The sequence below is a fragment of the Lathamus discolor genome, chromosome 3 (assembly GCF_037157495.1).
Source record: "Lathamus discolor isolate bLatDis1 chromosome 3, bLatDis1.hap1, whole genome shotgun sequence".
Lineage (NCBI taxonomy): Eukaryota > Metazoa > Chordata > Aves > Psittaciformes > Psittacidae > Lathamus > Lathamus discolor.
Window position 1 is genome coordinate 57468542 of NC_088886.1, and position 13778 is coordinate 57482319.

The 13778-nt window shown below is 36.7% G+C and overlaps 1 protein-coding gene across 7 annotated transcripts in view; it reads right to left on the reverse strand.

Annotated features, from left to right (window-relative positions):
• CLSTN2 (calsyntenin 2) overlaps positions 1–13778 on the reverse strand; it is a 385524-nt gene that overhangs the window by 59168 nt on the left and 312578 nt on the right. For all 7 annotated transcript variants that reach the window (XM_065675430.1, XM_065675428.1, XM_065675429.1 and 4 more), the window contains 2 exons: positions 9228–9476; positions 8537–8658 (listed from right to left, as the gene is read on the reverse strand). In XM_065675430.1, the coding sequence (XP_065531502.1) occupies positions 8537–8658; positions 9228–9476 (371 nt within the window). The remainder of the gene's footprint in view (positions 1–8536; positions 8659–9227; positions 9477–13778) is intronic.

Consider the following 13778-nt stretch of genomic DNA (forward strand, 5'->3'; position numbering starts at 1 on the left):
TCAGAAAGGTCTGGATTTCCTTCCTTTTTGAAGGAAACTGGGCATTTCCTGTTACCTCTGCATACAAAGTAGTGTGGTATTCTACTGCACACACACACAAGTTAGATTAATAATTTTCTGTTTAAACTGTAATACACTTAACTGTGATACTAATTCTTAATCAATTTACTTTAGCTGAGCACTGGGCAAAATAAGTTATTACAAGAATTTTCATTAAATCAGCCACATTCAGTTAAATATTCAGAACACAGAAAATTAAGACTGAATTTGAAACCAGGGTCTCTGTGCTGGCTTATGGAGCGTTATGGCAAACTGCTACTTGGGAGTGCATCCAAATCCGTTGATGTCAGTAGAGATGCCCAAGTGACAGACAGCGGGCTTGATTGAGGCCACTTACACAGACTAGAAAAATGCCATGCAGGCTGTGTATCCAATTACAACAGCAACAGTAAATTGCTCTGAACAGGTCTGAGTCCACAGGTTAATTGGAGTAAACAAATGGAAAGGGAAAAGGCTGCATTTGTAATAAACAATCACTGAAAGATTGGAAAATAACTGAGCAAGAGCCTGAACCCTGACTGCTTGAAAAAAACACAGTGAAATTCTTCAGTGTCTTGAATACCATTAATTGCCCATTTGGAAGAACGCAAGTGCAGGGCCTGGAATAATCTGTGCACTACCCACCTGCAGTTTACCGTCTCTTTTTGTCCAGCTATGTGTAAATTAAGAAGTAGGAATTGACCTGACTGCTGTGAGGATACTTCAAGGCTTGGAAGGTATGCTGCAGTATCCAAGGAGAGCTTCATGCAACAGATATGATGTTTCTTTCTGGGAATTTATTTACTGATGTTGAATTTTTATGACTAGTATTTATGCAAATACTAAGAAAAAAATAGTAAGACTAATAAAAATATTACAGCTATCAATAATACTACTAAAGCATGTCAGTAACTGTCCTGAAATTATGATTCAATAAAGTTGCAATTTTTGACATTAAAGTTGTGCTTAGAAACTTAGTTTCACTGGAAAACAAATTCTGCTCCTGGAAAATTCAAGTGAGGATCTTGCTTTTGCCTGTCTAGGAAGCTTCTGAGGATTCATTTCCAGCTTACAAAGAATATGTGACTCTAACGTAACAAATGCTTTCAAGCCATGAAATTATTCATAAGATTTCCATTTTCTAGCCAACACTATACTATAAATGGATTCACAATTATTTGTAACATAATCAGAGCTGAAAAGCTGGTTAATGTTAAATTCTGAAGTAATCCTGGCTCTGTCATGCTTTAGCAAAGCTCATGGATCTAAGCACAACTTGAAGAATTCATTCCTAATTAGAGCCACTGAATTAAAAACCTGCACAGTTATCCTGACCTTAGTGAAAAGCTGTTGACATTCCCTTTACTCTTACAGAGCACGTATTTGTTTGGTAAGAAGGCAAAGGTTTACCTTCTCAGCCAGTGCAGTAGCAGCTGCACTTAGAACAAGGCCATTTTATACCAGTGGAGGTACTGGCTTATAAGCTTTGCACATACTTAATACAGCCCTAAGGAATTTTGCACTTTCTCCAGCAAATAAGCCCACTAATATTATAATAGTTCAATATAGCCAATAGAGATTAATTTGCCTGAAAGTTTTTAAATCTGTATCTTAAGACAGTATCTTGAAAAAGTAAAGCTCCTTGTGAACAATGCAACTTTGTTACAATTTTTGTTAAAATCATTTAACTCATACATTTAATTTACCTACCAGAGTCATTCCTAATACATCCCAAGAGTTCTGTATATAAGAACACTGGTTTTGATGAACTAGGGAGGTGGTATAGTGAGAGCTGATAAATCCATACTAAAACTAAATGTCTCCTACAGTCTTAGGTGTGGAGCTGTTTATATTGTCACTTTCACATGACAAATTACAGACGTAAGTTTCATTAAACCATTAGCACCCGTAATAATACAATTAAAAATACCAGGCATTAATTAGAGAGGTCACACATGACAGGGCTCGAAGGAATTTTATGAGGACATATAAAGTCCACATCTCTCTGCCAAGGTTGCACCAAGTACATCCACTACAATCTAGGTAATAAATGTAAGAAAATAAAATTTAATGGCTAAAACCAGGAAGATGAATAGTTCCAGTTTAATGCATATTTCAGTAGCAAAGAATTTGATTTCTTCAGTTTAATAGTCTAGTATCAAATTGGGTTTATGGACAACACCACAATAGGAAGATTTCCATTCAGTTTGCTAAGTGTGGCAGACTGAGTTCACTGGGATCTGACCAAAATGTGATCTACCATTTTATTTCATTTGCCAGAATTCCCAGTTACTAATATATATCTTCTCAAACCAGCCCCTCCTCTTGACTTGAGCAGATAACTCTCTCTTGCCATGAATTCTGCTTTGGATACTGGCTAGGTAAGGTTTCGCTGTAAGACCATGCTATTTCCTACTGTCTACCTACCTACCTGCCTCTTTTCCGTAAGAGACGCCATTAACCTCAGAGAAAGGTACAGAGTCACCAACCTGGCAGTATAACCACCCGCATGCAGCGTGTGATGAAACTCTTACGTGTCATATCCAGCATTCCCAGAGCTTAATGAAAAAAAATCCTCAAATGAGGACTTTTTCCCCTTGTCTTGTTGGATGCAAGAAAATAACTGCATTAAAAATGAGGTATTTGGCTTTCCAATAAGAAGCCTTCTCTATAAAGTATATTCACTGTTGCATTGTGACAACACTGCAGTGAAGCGTGAGAGTATGCAAACTGGTTTGTGAGCTCCTTTAGTAGCCTTGAAACTCATAACATGTAATACTTATTTTCACAACAGGTTTCAAGAACATGGATGGCTTAATTACAGCTTTAAATAATGAAATTCCTTAATCATACTGACAGATAAAGCATCTGAAAGCCCTAATTATGTACTGTAGCTGCAGCATGTTTTTGTGCTGTCATGCTGTAACTTCAGTCTGTCTTAGTAAATTAGATCCATAGTTTGGTCATGACAAAATAATTATATTATAATCCACCTCTCTTGTTGCTAAACTGCATTAATCAAGCAAGTTCAGTTAACTACAGCTAGGCAGCACCCTGTGTTTATTTTGTAACTGTGTAACAAAAAAGCTGCTCAGTTTTGCATTTTTACTTAATTGCTCATCACATGCTTATACATACACATTTCTAGGCTTTGCTACTGACAACAGACTATCCAGATGTGGAAAGACAATCAATAGAAAAATAACACGATACTTACTTCATGAACTGTGGGCATCCAGAAACCATGGCTCCAAGGCTGCAATAAACAGCTTATGTGCACAGATAAATGAATTTATATTTATTTATAACACATACTATTTATCTCCTAACCTGCAATCTCACCCAAGTAACAGATCCTGCTCTGCAGCAATGTTTTCAGAGCAGTTCGTGCATGTTTTGCACAGACTCTGGTGGCATAACTGGTAAATCAGGGACAGTGTAAAACACAAATATTAAAATTAGTCCATGAATAAGAAAATAAATGTGACAATACACATTTGCATGTGTAGTCTGATTGAGAATTTCTGTTCCAGGCTTCATTTTTCTAGATTTCCAAGAGTACTGTACAAAGCAAGTTAGCAGACACTTTACTCCAGCTTGTTTATGTGTATTAATAACTCCATACCAAGATAGTCTCTTGTATGAAACAGAACTGATTTGGGGGTCTTCCCACAGTATGCTTTAAGAGCATAATACTTCTCATTACCTCATGGTCACAGAAGTTCTACAGAAGCACAGAGCACTCACTGCAGAAACCAGAAATGCACAAACCCAGGCCTATTTATAAGGAATACTTCAGAGATGGCCCAAAGGAATCTTCTGTATCATAAAGCAAGTTCTTGTCAGCCACTGTGATTTGTCTGTCAAGATTTTGTAATTACTGGTAATATTGCAGTTGCATTAAAACAAAAAAAAAAATTATGTTTAATATATAAAATATATTTATGTTTAATATACAAAACCTATATATTAAATAAGCTTCTTTCATTGGATTCTAAGAATTTATCAGCACTGCTGACTCATCCTTGTGCTCGCAAAAGTTGTTTTGAAGCAAGATGTTGAATAAAAATTTGTCAAAATAGCATTTAAAGATGCAAACTGGTAAATAAACTGTCAGAATAGACAGGGCTATACTGTAAGACATGTGGGGTGCTGTGGATGCTGCGCAAACTTTTTAAATCCTGGAATTATTTCATCTCTGTTGCAGGATTAGCATGATTCATTTACCATTTATCTCTTCCTGGCTCTGTAAGAAAACACCTAACTTACTGCTTTCTGTGATTTTATTAAAGATGAATGCATAAAGCAGTGGAGGTCTGCATATCAATTTGTAAAATAAGTGATTAAGAGCGTTAAGAAACTATTTTTGAGCTCTGAGTTAAAATGAATAACTGAACTCCATCATAAAAAAAGATTACCTTTCAATAGGGCATCATGTTGGAAACTATGTGACTGCCAAGCCTGAGGTCTTTATCCCAGATGTGAAATTCAGTGCACAGAGATGATGGAAGCTTGCACCACCCTATCTCGTCCATGAACCGTTAACCCTGAGAATACTATGTAATTTCTATAAATATTCAGTCATTGTCTTCCCCTCTGAGCCTCTCAAGAAGGAGGCCACCTGAGGCTTTCATAATGTATTTGTCTTCTCAAAAACTAGATTCACACAACCAACGTCTAAAAATCCAGCACATAAGAACAGCTTTCATTGATAAACACTGTAATTTAATGGAAAAAGCTAATTTAAGAAAAGCTCCAGATACCTAATCCCTTTCCTTCTGCCCCCTTACTATGTAATATACATTTCTCCAAAAGTCAGTTTCTGATCTATCAGATCAGTAGCTTATTTTAAACAGTAAATGGGAATGAAGGGATTGACTGGACAAGACTGCTTTCTGCAGGCAGAAAACCCTGTTGTGTGTGGTCACTGAAGTGGCTAAATGAAAATGGCGAGCCTTGCCTTGATCCTTCAGCATTCATGTGCACACTCTTGAGATAGGATGTATCATACTCAGATTTACCTAAACCTCTTTCTCTAGTTCCTATTATGGAAGTAATTGTTTGGGGCTTTTCCACAACCAAAAACACTGCAGGCTTGTTTTGGATTATCAAAGCAATTAATCTCAGAAAAGAAAAAATAACTTTCTGCATGCTTATCTATTTTTTGCTGCCTTGCAATGACTCCAGATCATTCAAGTGCATTCCCTGTTTTTTAATGGGATCAGTACCAATTTTGCCTCTGGACTGGAAGGCTCCTTTCAGATGATGACATGGGTATAAAACAGAAAATAATCTCCCACTGTGAATAAAAACAAGTATGTTAAAAAAAAAATGCTCGTCCCTGGCTAAGATCCATTCTCCCACTTAAAAAAAGTGTTTCTATTCTGCTGATTTAGGGGAAGGAAAAATATCTTGTAGCTTGACTATCCCTAGTATTAGTATGAGAAATGTAGTATCCATGAGTGTGAAATACACTGTGCATCGTCCTATTAAATGTTGTTTTCCACTGTCACCAAAGGCTTGACTAGAGTGATTCCTATTCAAACTATTATTCTGATTTGGTTCTGTGTGAGCTATATAAATCAACAGTTACACAAATTGAGGACTGAGTTCTTCCTATATTAGCCAGAAATGGGGAATACACAGTAACTTCCAGCAGAAATCAGCATCCAGAGGTTTTTCCTGCATGACAAAACCTATTTTACATCTCTAGGGTGAAGTTCTGCCCTTGTTAAAATTAATAAATATTTTCCCACTTATATCGACAGAACTCCATTTCTAATATACATAATCTTATGATGAACTGACCTCAGTTGCGGTCCTGGCATACACGCATCAAGGACTTTGATAAGGCTGAAGAGAAACGTGATCATAAATGTGTATTAACAAGGTCACCAACTCCCAAGTGTCCAAGGGTACTTTTGCACTGTACGGAGCTCAAAAAGCTCAGGCCCCTACCAGACCCCACCCTGCAATCATTATTTCCTGTGTGCAAGAGAGGCTGTACATTCTGATCATTCTCATAAAACCAGTCACACATCTATAGCACTTCATCTGGTGGTGAAAATCTAGCTCTAGCTTCTTTTCATACTGAGATCCAGAGGAATTTGTAGTTTGGCAAGTTTCTTACCAGCCCATTATTCACATATGTTTAATTTTCACTTTCTGTAAATTTCACAGACATTATAGGCCAGATGCAGCATTAGAGAAAAGGTAAGGAAATAATTCTTACCAGGTCCCTTCATGGCAAAACTTGTAACAGTATCACTATGACAATTAATCATCATGGAAGTCTGGTCACACAACAAAACTTATTACACTTTAATCTTAAATTCTTTATCATCTAGAAAGAGCAGTTGAAAATATACTGTGAAAATCAACTGACAGTATCTGAATGAAGGGAAATTAATGATACGACCCAAACAATCTTTCCTATCTCTTGTTTCCATCATGTAGGAGGTTTCCATAGTAGTCAGGAAGGTTCTCTTTTCACTGCCAAACTGCAGCTCAACTTTGCTGAAGTGCTATAACTTGGGAGCATATTTTAGGTTATACAAGTGATTAATTGCAGACAATGAAATATACAGTTTAGACCCAAACAACAGAATTGAAAACAGTTAATTTGTCAAGCACTACTTTGGACTACCTTTAGTATATGCTCTTGTTGAGATGGCTTTGACAAAAAAACTTCTCTCCAGAGACATAAATCAGAGTACAATCGACTGAATCTTAAAATACCTCCAAGGACTTACTCAGTCATCCCTGGCTGAAATCTTTGTCTTTCTCTAGAATTTATATCACGAACAATGAGTGAGTTCCTGTTACCAGGTATCTGGGATTCTACTTGATTATCAGCAGAAGAGGTGGGAAGTTGCCTGCTGGTGAAACTCCCCTAGGTGTTTTAATTTCAGACAGAACCTGTAGACTTGTTCTATGTACTCTTTATCCCTTGTCAGAGAACGAACACCACTTGTACTTAACTAGTTAGATACACACACTTAGGATGTTGTTTTGAAACAATAAACCTTCATGCACAACGCATTTCCCAAATCAACAGACCGCCGAGAAGTAGCTTCTGAGATGAGCAGCACTTCTGCAAGGAAATAAGACTGTCAAAGCAGAAACAGAAAGAGTATATATGTTGCTGACCAATAACATGGATGCGAATCAAATGCCAGTGCAAGGCTAATAACACACACAGTATGCTTGGTATGAAAAAACAATAGTTCAGGATGTGTCTTTTTTTTTTTAAAAGGAAGAAAAAAGAATATTTTTTCTTTTTAATTTTTTGAAAAGTATGAAAATGATGTGAAGAAATTCGAGTAAAAATAAAGTAATTGTAGATGGCAGCAGAGATGAAAAAGTTCTTTCACACTATCAAATACATCCCCTGTCAATGGAAAATTATCTTTGTGTATTTTCCACTATCTTGTCAGGGCTAAGTTACAGGAGTTACACACAAATTTCATTTATGGAGAGGACATTGGTCTTTTCTCATTGCAAGGATACAGAAGTTGATGGCATTCAAAATAGTTTACATAAAATTTGTATTATCATTAATTTGGATGCTTATTATAGAGGTTAGAAATACAAACCCATCTTCAGCACTCAGAACACCATTAACTGAGGTGACTGAATCTTCGATAGTATTTAATGTAAATTTACCCCTTTCTAGACACTGCAAGATTTCAGATCAAGTACAGCAGAAACTGATTCCAAACTGGTTAATGGAAATTAAATGCAAGTGCTATGATTATCACATAATTTCTTACCACATTCATCTGATAAACATGACAAAGATTATCTTTTTATATCCATTTTGAAGGTGAATTAGGAAAGTAACCATTCCTATAGCTACGTCTTTAATACTATAGTGTGAACTCAAAAGATACGAAGCAACTTGCTTTGAGAAAATACTACTTTGCTGATGTCTGTCTTCTTTCATCCAAATGATCCTTATCCTGCTTAGAATTAATAAATCTATGAAATGCAACTCTTATCTCTTTAATAATAATTTCCTTGAAATATACACTTCATAATAGGAAGAAATTACATACAGCACATGAAAGTAAAAGTCTGCAGATTAGATTTACAATATATTACAAATGCTTTTGTGTGTGTCAGCATACTCTTTATTGAAGAGGTTTCCATCTCTTCTACTGTGCTGATAAAGTAGATTTTTTTAAATGATAAATGGAGAACTTTTAGGGAAGTATATGCAATGTTCTGTCTCTATTGCCAAAGGATATAAACTTCTACTTACTTTTTGAAATGACTCCATTAAAAAAGCTACTGTATAAAATGACTCAACCAAGTCTTCTCCTTTATCTCTTTTTATGTGGATCCCAACTAGAGTCAGAACACTTACAAGTTGCTGTGTAATTGCAACAGACTTCCGATTTCCCCAGGCAGTTATGCTAGCATTTGTGTTGTTCTCTGTCATTTTTAAAGGGGGTGAAGAGAAGGATGGATACAGAAAAGAGAAAACCACAGGTACCTGATCCAGTTTCCAGTGGAATTCCGCGGGACGGAAGGTGTCAGCCTGATCAAAGTCTTTGCGCAAAAGGAACACCAATCGGCAGTTGTGCACATACAGGGCATAGTGATGCCGGTTCATCTCTGAAACATAAGATGGTGATAAGTTGTTGATCTGAGTTACCACAAACACTTCTGTTTAGGTGAATGTGTCTAAAAGAAATACATACCTGAGAGAGAAACCCCAACCAGATTAAAAACCCCCAAAGAACTGACTTTTCTCAATATCATGGATCATTCTCAGGGAAGCCACACATTGTAAGCATCTTCCTCAATTACACTGTATTAGTTTTGCTTATGGAAGCACTGTATTAAAACTAACAAAATTCAAATCAATATTTAACAAATTTCAATGCAGAATTAGAACTGTTTTTTTTTCAATCTAAATAATAAAGAAAGATTAAACATAATTTAATTATTTTATCCACTATTCCTATCAAATCTACAAATGTGTTCACAGAAATTACCCGAGAACCAGAGCTTGAAACCTGGGTAGATATCAGTCCCCTCAATAAGCTATCAAGTCGGCAATGCTTGGAGTGGCACCACCTAATTTCAGTAACTTTTTTCAAACCACATTAAATGAGCACTGGTAACACTCCACAGACTTCACTGTGGGCTTTGCCTAACAATTTTTGAATACACACACTGACCTGTCTTGTCAGAGTTGCAGAGAATAGTCTCTTTCTCAGCTCTTAATCCTGGACTAGGTCCATGTTTCATCCAGAGAGTGATGGTGAACTGATCAGTTAAATTCTTCGGTACTATTCCATCTGGGATTTTGGCTCCTTGCTTTCCATCAAATTTAAAAATCATGTCATTATTATCCATGAGAAGCCCAGCTGTCCAGTTAGTTGTTGCACTGGGAGATGGTAACAGGTCAATGGCACCTGAGGAAGCTCCTGCAAATGATATATAATGAATAACATGATGAGAGACTAATGAAGTGAAGATTAATTTAATATTGGCTGGGGCTCTGATTCACACTCTTCAGGTTATTTTTACTACTCCAATGGTCCTACTAGCTTCACTGTTATATCCCTCACACGTTGTAGAATACTGACTACAATAAGCCAGTAAAGAGTTCTTTAGATTAAGCGTATTGCACAGAAAACTATCCAAGATATTTTAACATTTCCTTTCTTGAAACTTCTCATTATTTTCTAAAATTCATTAAGGACATTTCTTCAGTTATTTCAAGAATTGCTAAGACTAAACCTAAGTTTTCTACATCCAGCTAGGAAGTTTTACATCTTCCCTCCCTGACAGGATGGAGATACATGGTCTGTGGGGATGACTGTTGCAAATTACAGTACAGTGGGTATAAATGCAGGACAAGTCACCTAATGTCCAGTAGACAGCCATGGATATTCACAATAATGGCAGTATGCCTGTCAAAACATACAGAGTATTCGCGCTAAACCAGACAATACCACTTTAACGCTGGCTTCTGGCACATACATGAGGGTTGTAACTTCATGTGTAACTTAAAGTGGTACTCAAAATTCAGATCAGCCCCCCTGCATCCCAAAAGTCAACCATTAACAATGTGGTCTCCAGCTAGATAGTAATTTTTGTTAGAGTTAATTGAGGAGAAAAAAACACAAACACCCAGAAATAGAAACACTGCGGTGCCAAGCTCTGATAGAACAGCACAATTCTTTACAGCTCTGGGTTTTCTTACAGCTTAACAATTGTCAGACACTTTTAAAAACACTTAATGAGCTACCCAGTGCCTTTACTTAGCTGGTGACAGATAGCATTTAGCAGAAAGTATGCCTCCCAAAGCACCAAACCTCCCTTGTATTCTTGTTGATGCTTTGCCAATTGAAAATAAAGAGAACAAACTGCAACCAGTAAGGTATCTCGCCCTCCTTTAGCATCCAAGAAGAGAAACAAGATCCCAATGCTCTGCAGGAGTGCAGCATTTTAAGCCCAGGATGTGTGGATTTGTATTCTATGGATTTTCTAAACAGTATTATAGTAATGATAAGAAAACATTCCTATCATTAACTTCATTTCTTAAGACAATTCTCCAAAATTTATTACTGTACAATAAGTTTATTTTGAAGGGACAGTAATAGCAAGCCTAACACCTGTAAGTTTAGAATTTGAGCACAAAGTATATTTATTACGTAAATTGCCATTCTGGATAATACACCACACTGCATTGTTTAATACACAGATGTTATGAATAGGAATACATCAAACTCAGTTTATCCAGATGGCACCAGCTGGGATAAACTTCCTATTTTTTTTTTAACTTCAACCCACTAAAAAATAAAATTACTTTATTTTGTGTTAATTTTAATGGCCATTTTTTAAACTTCCAAGGAACAGAAACTGCTTGCACCATGGTGTATATCAAAGGAAATATGCTTTTAAATGGTCACATGCTTATATTAGGTAAACTATGGGCTCAATGAAGAAGCTTCACCCCTCCCTCATTCTATGTACTCTGGGCACAAAAATTTGGAAAGATCTATTTCCAACTAGAATAAGCCCGTGGGAAAATTCCAAAATTCTCATATTGCTTGCTAAACTCTGATTCAACAAGATGCTCAACTACCTTATGTTCCCAACTTAAGGTCAGGCTTGTGTAAAAGCATTTGGCTAATGAGTACCAAGCTGAACACCTTATACTTTATCTGCCCATACTTTTTTGAGATTTATGGATTACTTTGGACCTTGCATTTACCCTGCCCTGAGAACAACCACTGGATTATGTGCTTGAGAGATTTAGCTGGTAGAAATCATAGTTTCAATCCTAATAAATTTAATCAACATCCCAAACTCTTCTCTCCACCCTTCATGTTTGTGCTGTGAACTTTGTGCCAGGATAAGCACATACTGATGCTGCTTGCTGAACTGGACCAGACTGTTGGCTCAGCTGTAAGCTAACCATCCAAATAAAGCTGAGCTCAAATTAGTACTTTTCAATCAGATGAAGAATTTTCTCTGAGTGTCCTACAAAGCTACACAAATATGGGTAAAGGAGAGAGGCCAGGAACTACCCTCATAGCTGTAGCACAGCCTTTAATCTGATACTCAGTGTTTCCGTATTTCAGTTTCTCGTCTACTATCAGCCTGTAAAAATTAATTTTAATGCACTGTCCTTGGCATCTGAATTGTCTACATCTCCAACAGATAAATGAAGAAATGATCACAGGATTTATAAACTGGGTCCTTGTTTACAGAGAGACCATCTTGCATTTTATATGGCAAAGATGAATACTCATCTGTAATCCCTTAATTCTATTTTCTCTGCAATTGCAGCTTTACTGGTAGAGAAAAAAAGTGCCCCAGTTTTTTCTTCCTTTTCAAAGACCTTTTTTCATTCAACCATTAGATAAAATAAGGTTATTTCTGGGAGAAAACTAATTACCAGAAATAATCTCTTTTCCTAAGAGTTCTCTCTACATTAAGGATGACAATAAATACTAAACACCAACTGTAAGCCAGTCCAAATGCAAGTTTGATGTAAAGTTCACTGTCATTTACAACTTGTTTATCAAACTCCTATTACGAGCTTCTACCCTGATTTTCTCTATGAAGATATGAGAACCATGTACAAAAAAATACTCTTTCAGCAGTGAGAATTCCGCCCCCTCCATTTAAATATTCTTTTTACATTCTATCTATTCTCTCAAGTGCTTTACATTCTGTTCCTTCACAGATGTGTGGAGTGAAAACTGGAAGCTCAGCAGTAATGTTACACAGTACATCTGTCCATCGGCTTAAAGGCTACCTGCAACTTCCACAATGGCACTGACAGACCTCCTGAAATGTTTTTGATCATTCTGCTTTTCACCAGCTGAGGCCTAAACACAGTGCAGACAATGAATTAAGACTGGGCTAGTAGTGGGAAAAATCTAGTTTATTCAGGAGAAGAAGAGAAAGACTTGAAATAGCCTTTTTTATTGCTCAAGTGTCAGCAGGTAAGGTAGTCAAGCCACACTCTACAAAGTGAACCCCTCAGACTTTGCACAATCTTCCTCAACTAAGGAATTTTATACCAGCAGAAGGTACCTACTTTCATCCCTACACTTTAAATGATAATATTGTCAGATATAGTTGTTATTAGAGTTTTATGTCAATGTAATCATTTGATGGGTTTGATCTTGTACATAGTGATCTGCTCTAAATGATTGTGCCATTTGCAGTTCAGGTCTGTATCAGGCACAAAGCAATGTTGTTTTTACTGCCAATACAGGTTCTTACAGGAGGCAAAATACCTGACTTCAGCTGTAACATTTTCATTAAAATGCTAGTATTTTATGAAATCAAGCCCCAGCCTTGACATGATAAAGATGAATACTGCTGGCAGATGGGCATTCTCCCCCTTTTCTAGGATCTCAGTCAGCTGGCTAAAGACAGGATTAAAATGACAATTGTCTCTGTAATCTTAACTAAGCAATTTTAAAGTTGAAAATATTCCAATTCTATTAGGCAGCTACTCCTGTCACTCACCATTACCTCACTTTCCCAGTCTCCACAGGTAATTGGCAATAATAACTGCACACTCTTTTTCCCTGGGAATTGGCTCTCCATTTTCAACAATTTAGTAACATTGGCTAAAATGTTAATTTACAAAATTCTCTCTTAGAGATCGGTGCATTGATCCTAACATATCTACAGCATGGTTATGTGGTTATCAAAGCAAATGCAAACCATATACCAAAGTACCCCAAACAAAAATCCATGCATTTAATGGGAAAAGAAGAACTGAACATTGGCTACTGTAGCTCAGACAGGATCAAGGTAAAGAGACATTTTGGAGGAGATGAGAATCGATGCTCCAAACCATCAGGGCTCCAGATGGGGACTCTTTTTAAGACGACAAGATTTTACGAGACGAGAGACAGCAGATCTCAAAAGGCACAAGACGAATGGCTTAACGTGTGGCCACTGCTCTGCTGTACACATGATCTTAAAGTCACAAGATCCTATCAGCATCTTCAAGTATTTCATCTACCTTTCAAAATTAATTTGTATCTTTTAGACTCAATTACCAAAACCAGGAAAAGGGTAGAAAATATTTAGGAAACCTTTCTCCATCAGAATCTCTCGTTTCTCAAATTCACATTTCTTAAGTTTTTTTTGCCTAAATGACAGCCCCAGATGTTCTTTTACTTGTTTGCTTTGACTCTGACACAGTACTCAGCAACAGAAGAGAAAGCTGAGTCAGGAAGACTGAAACACGA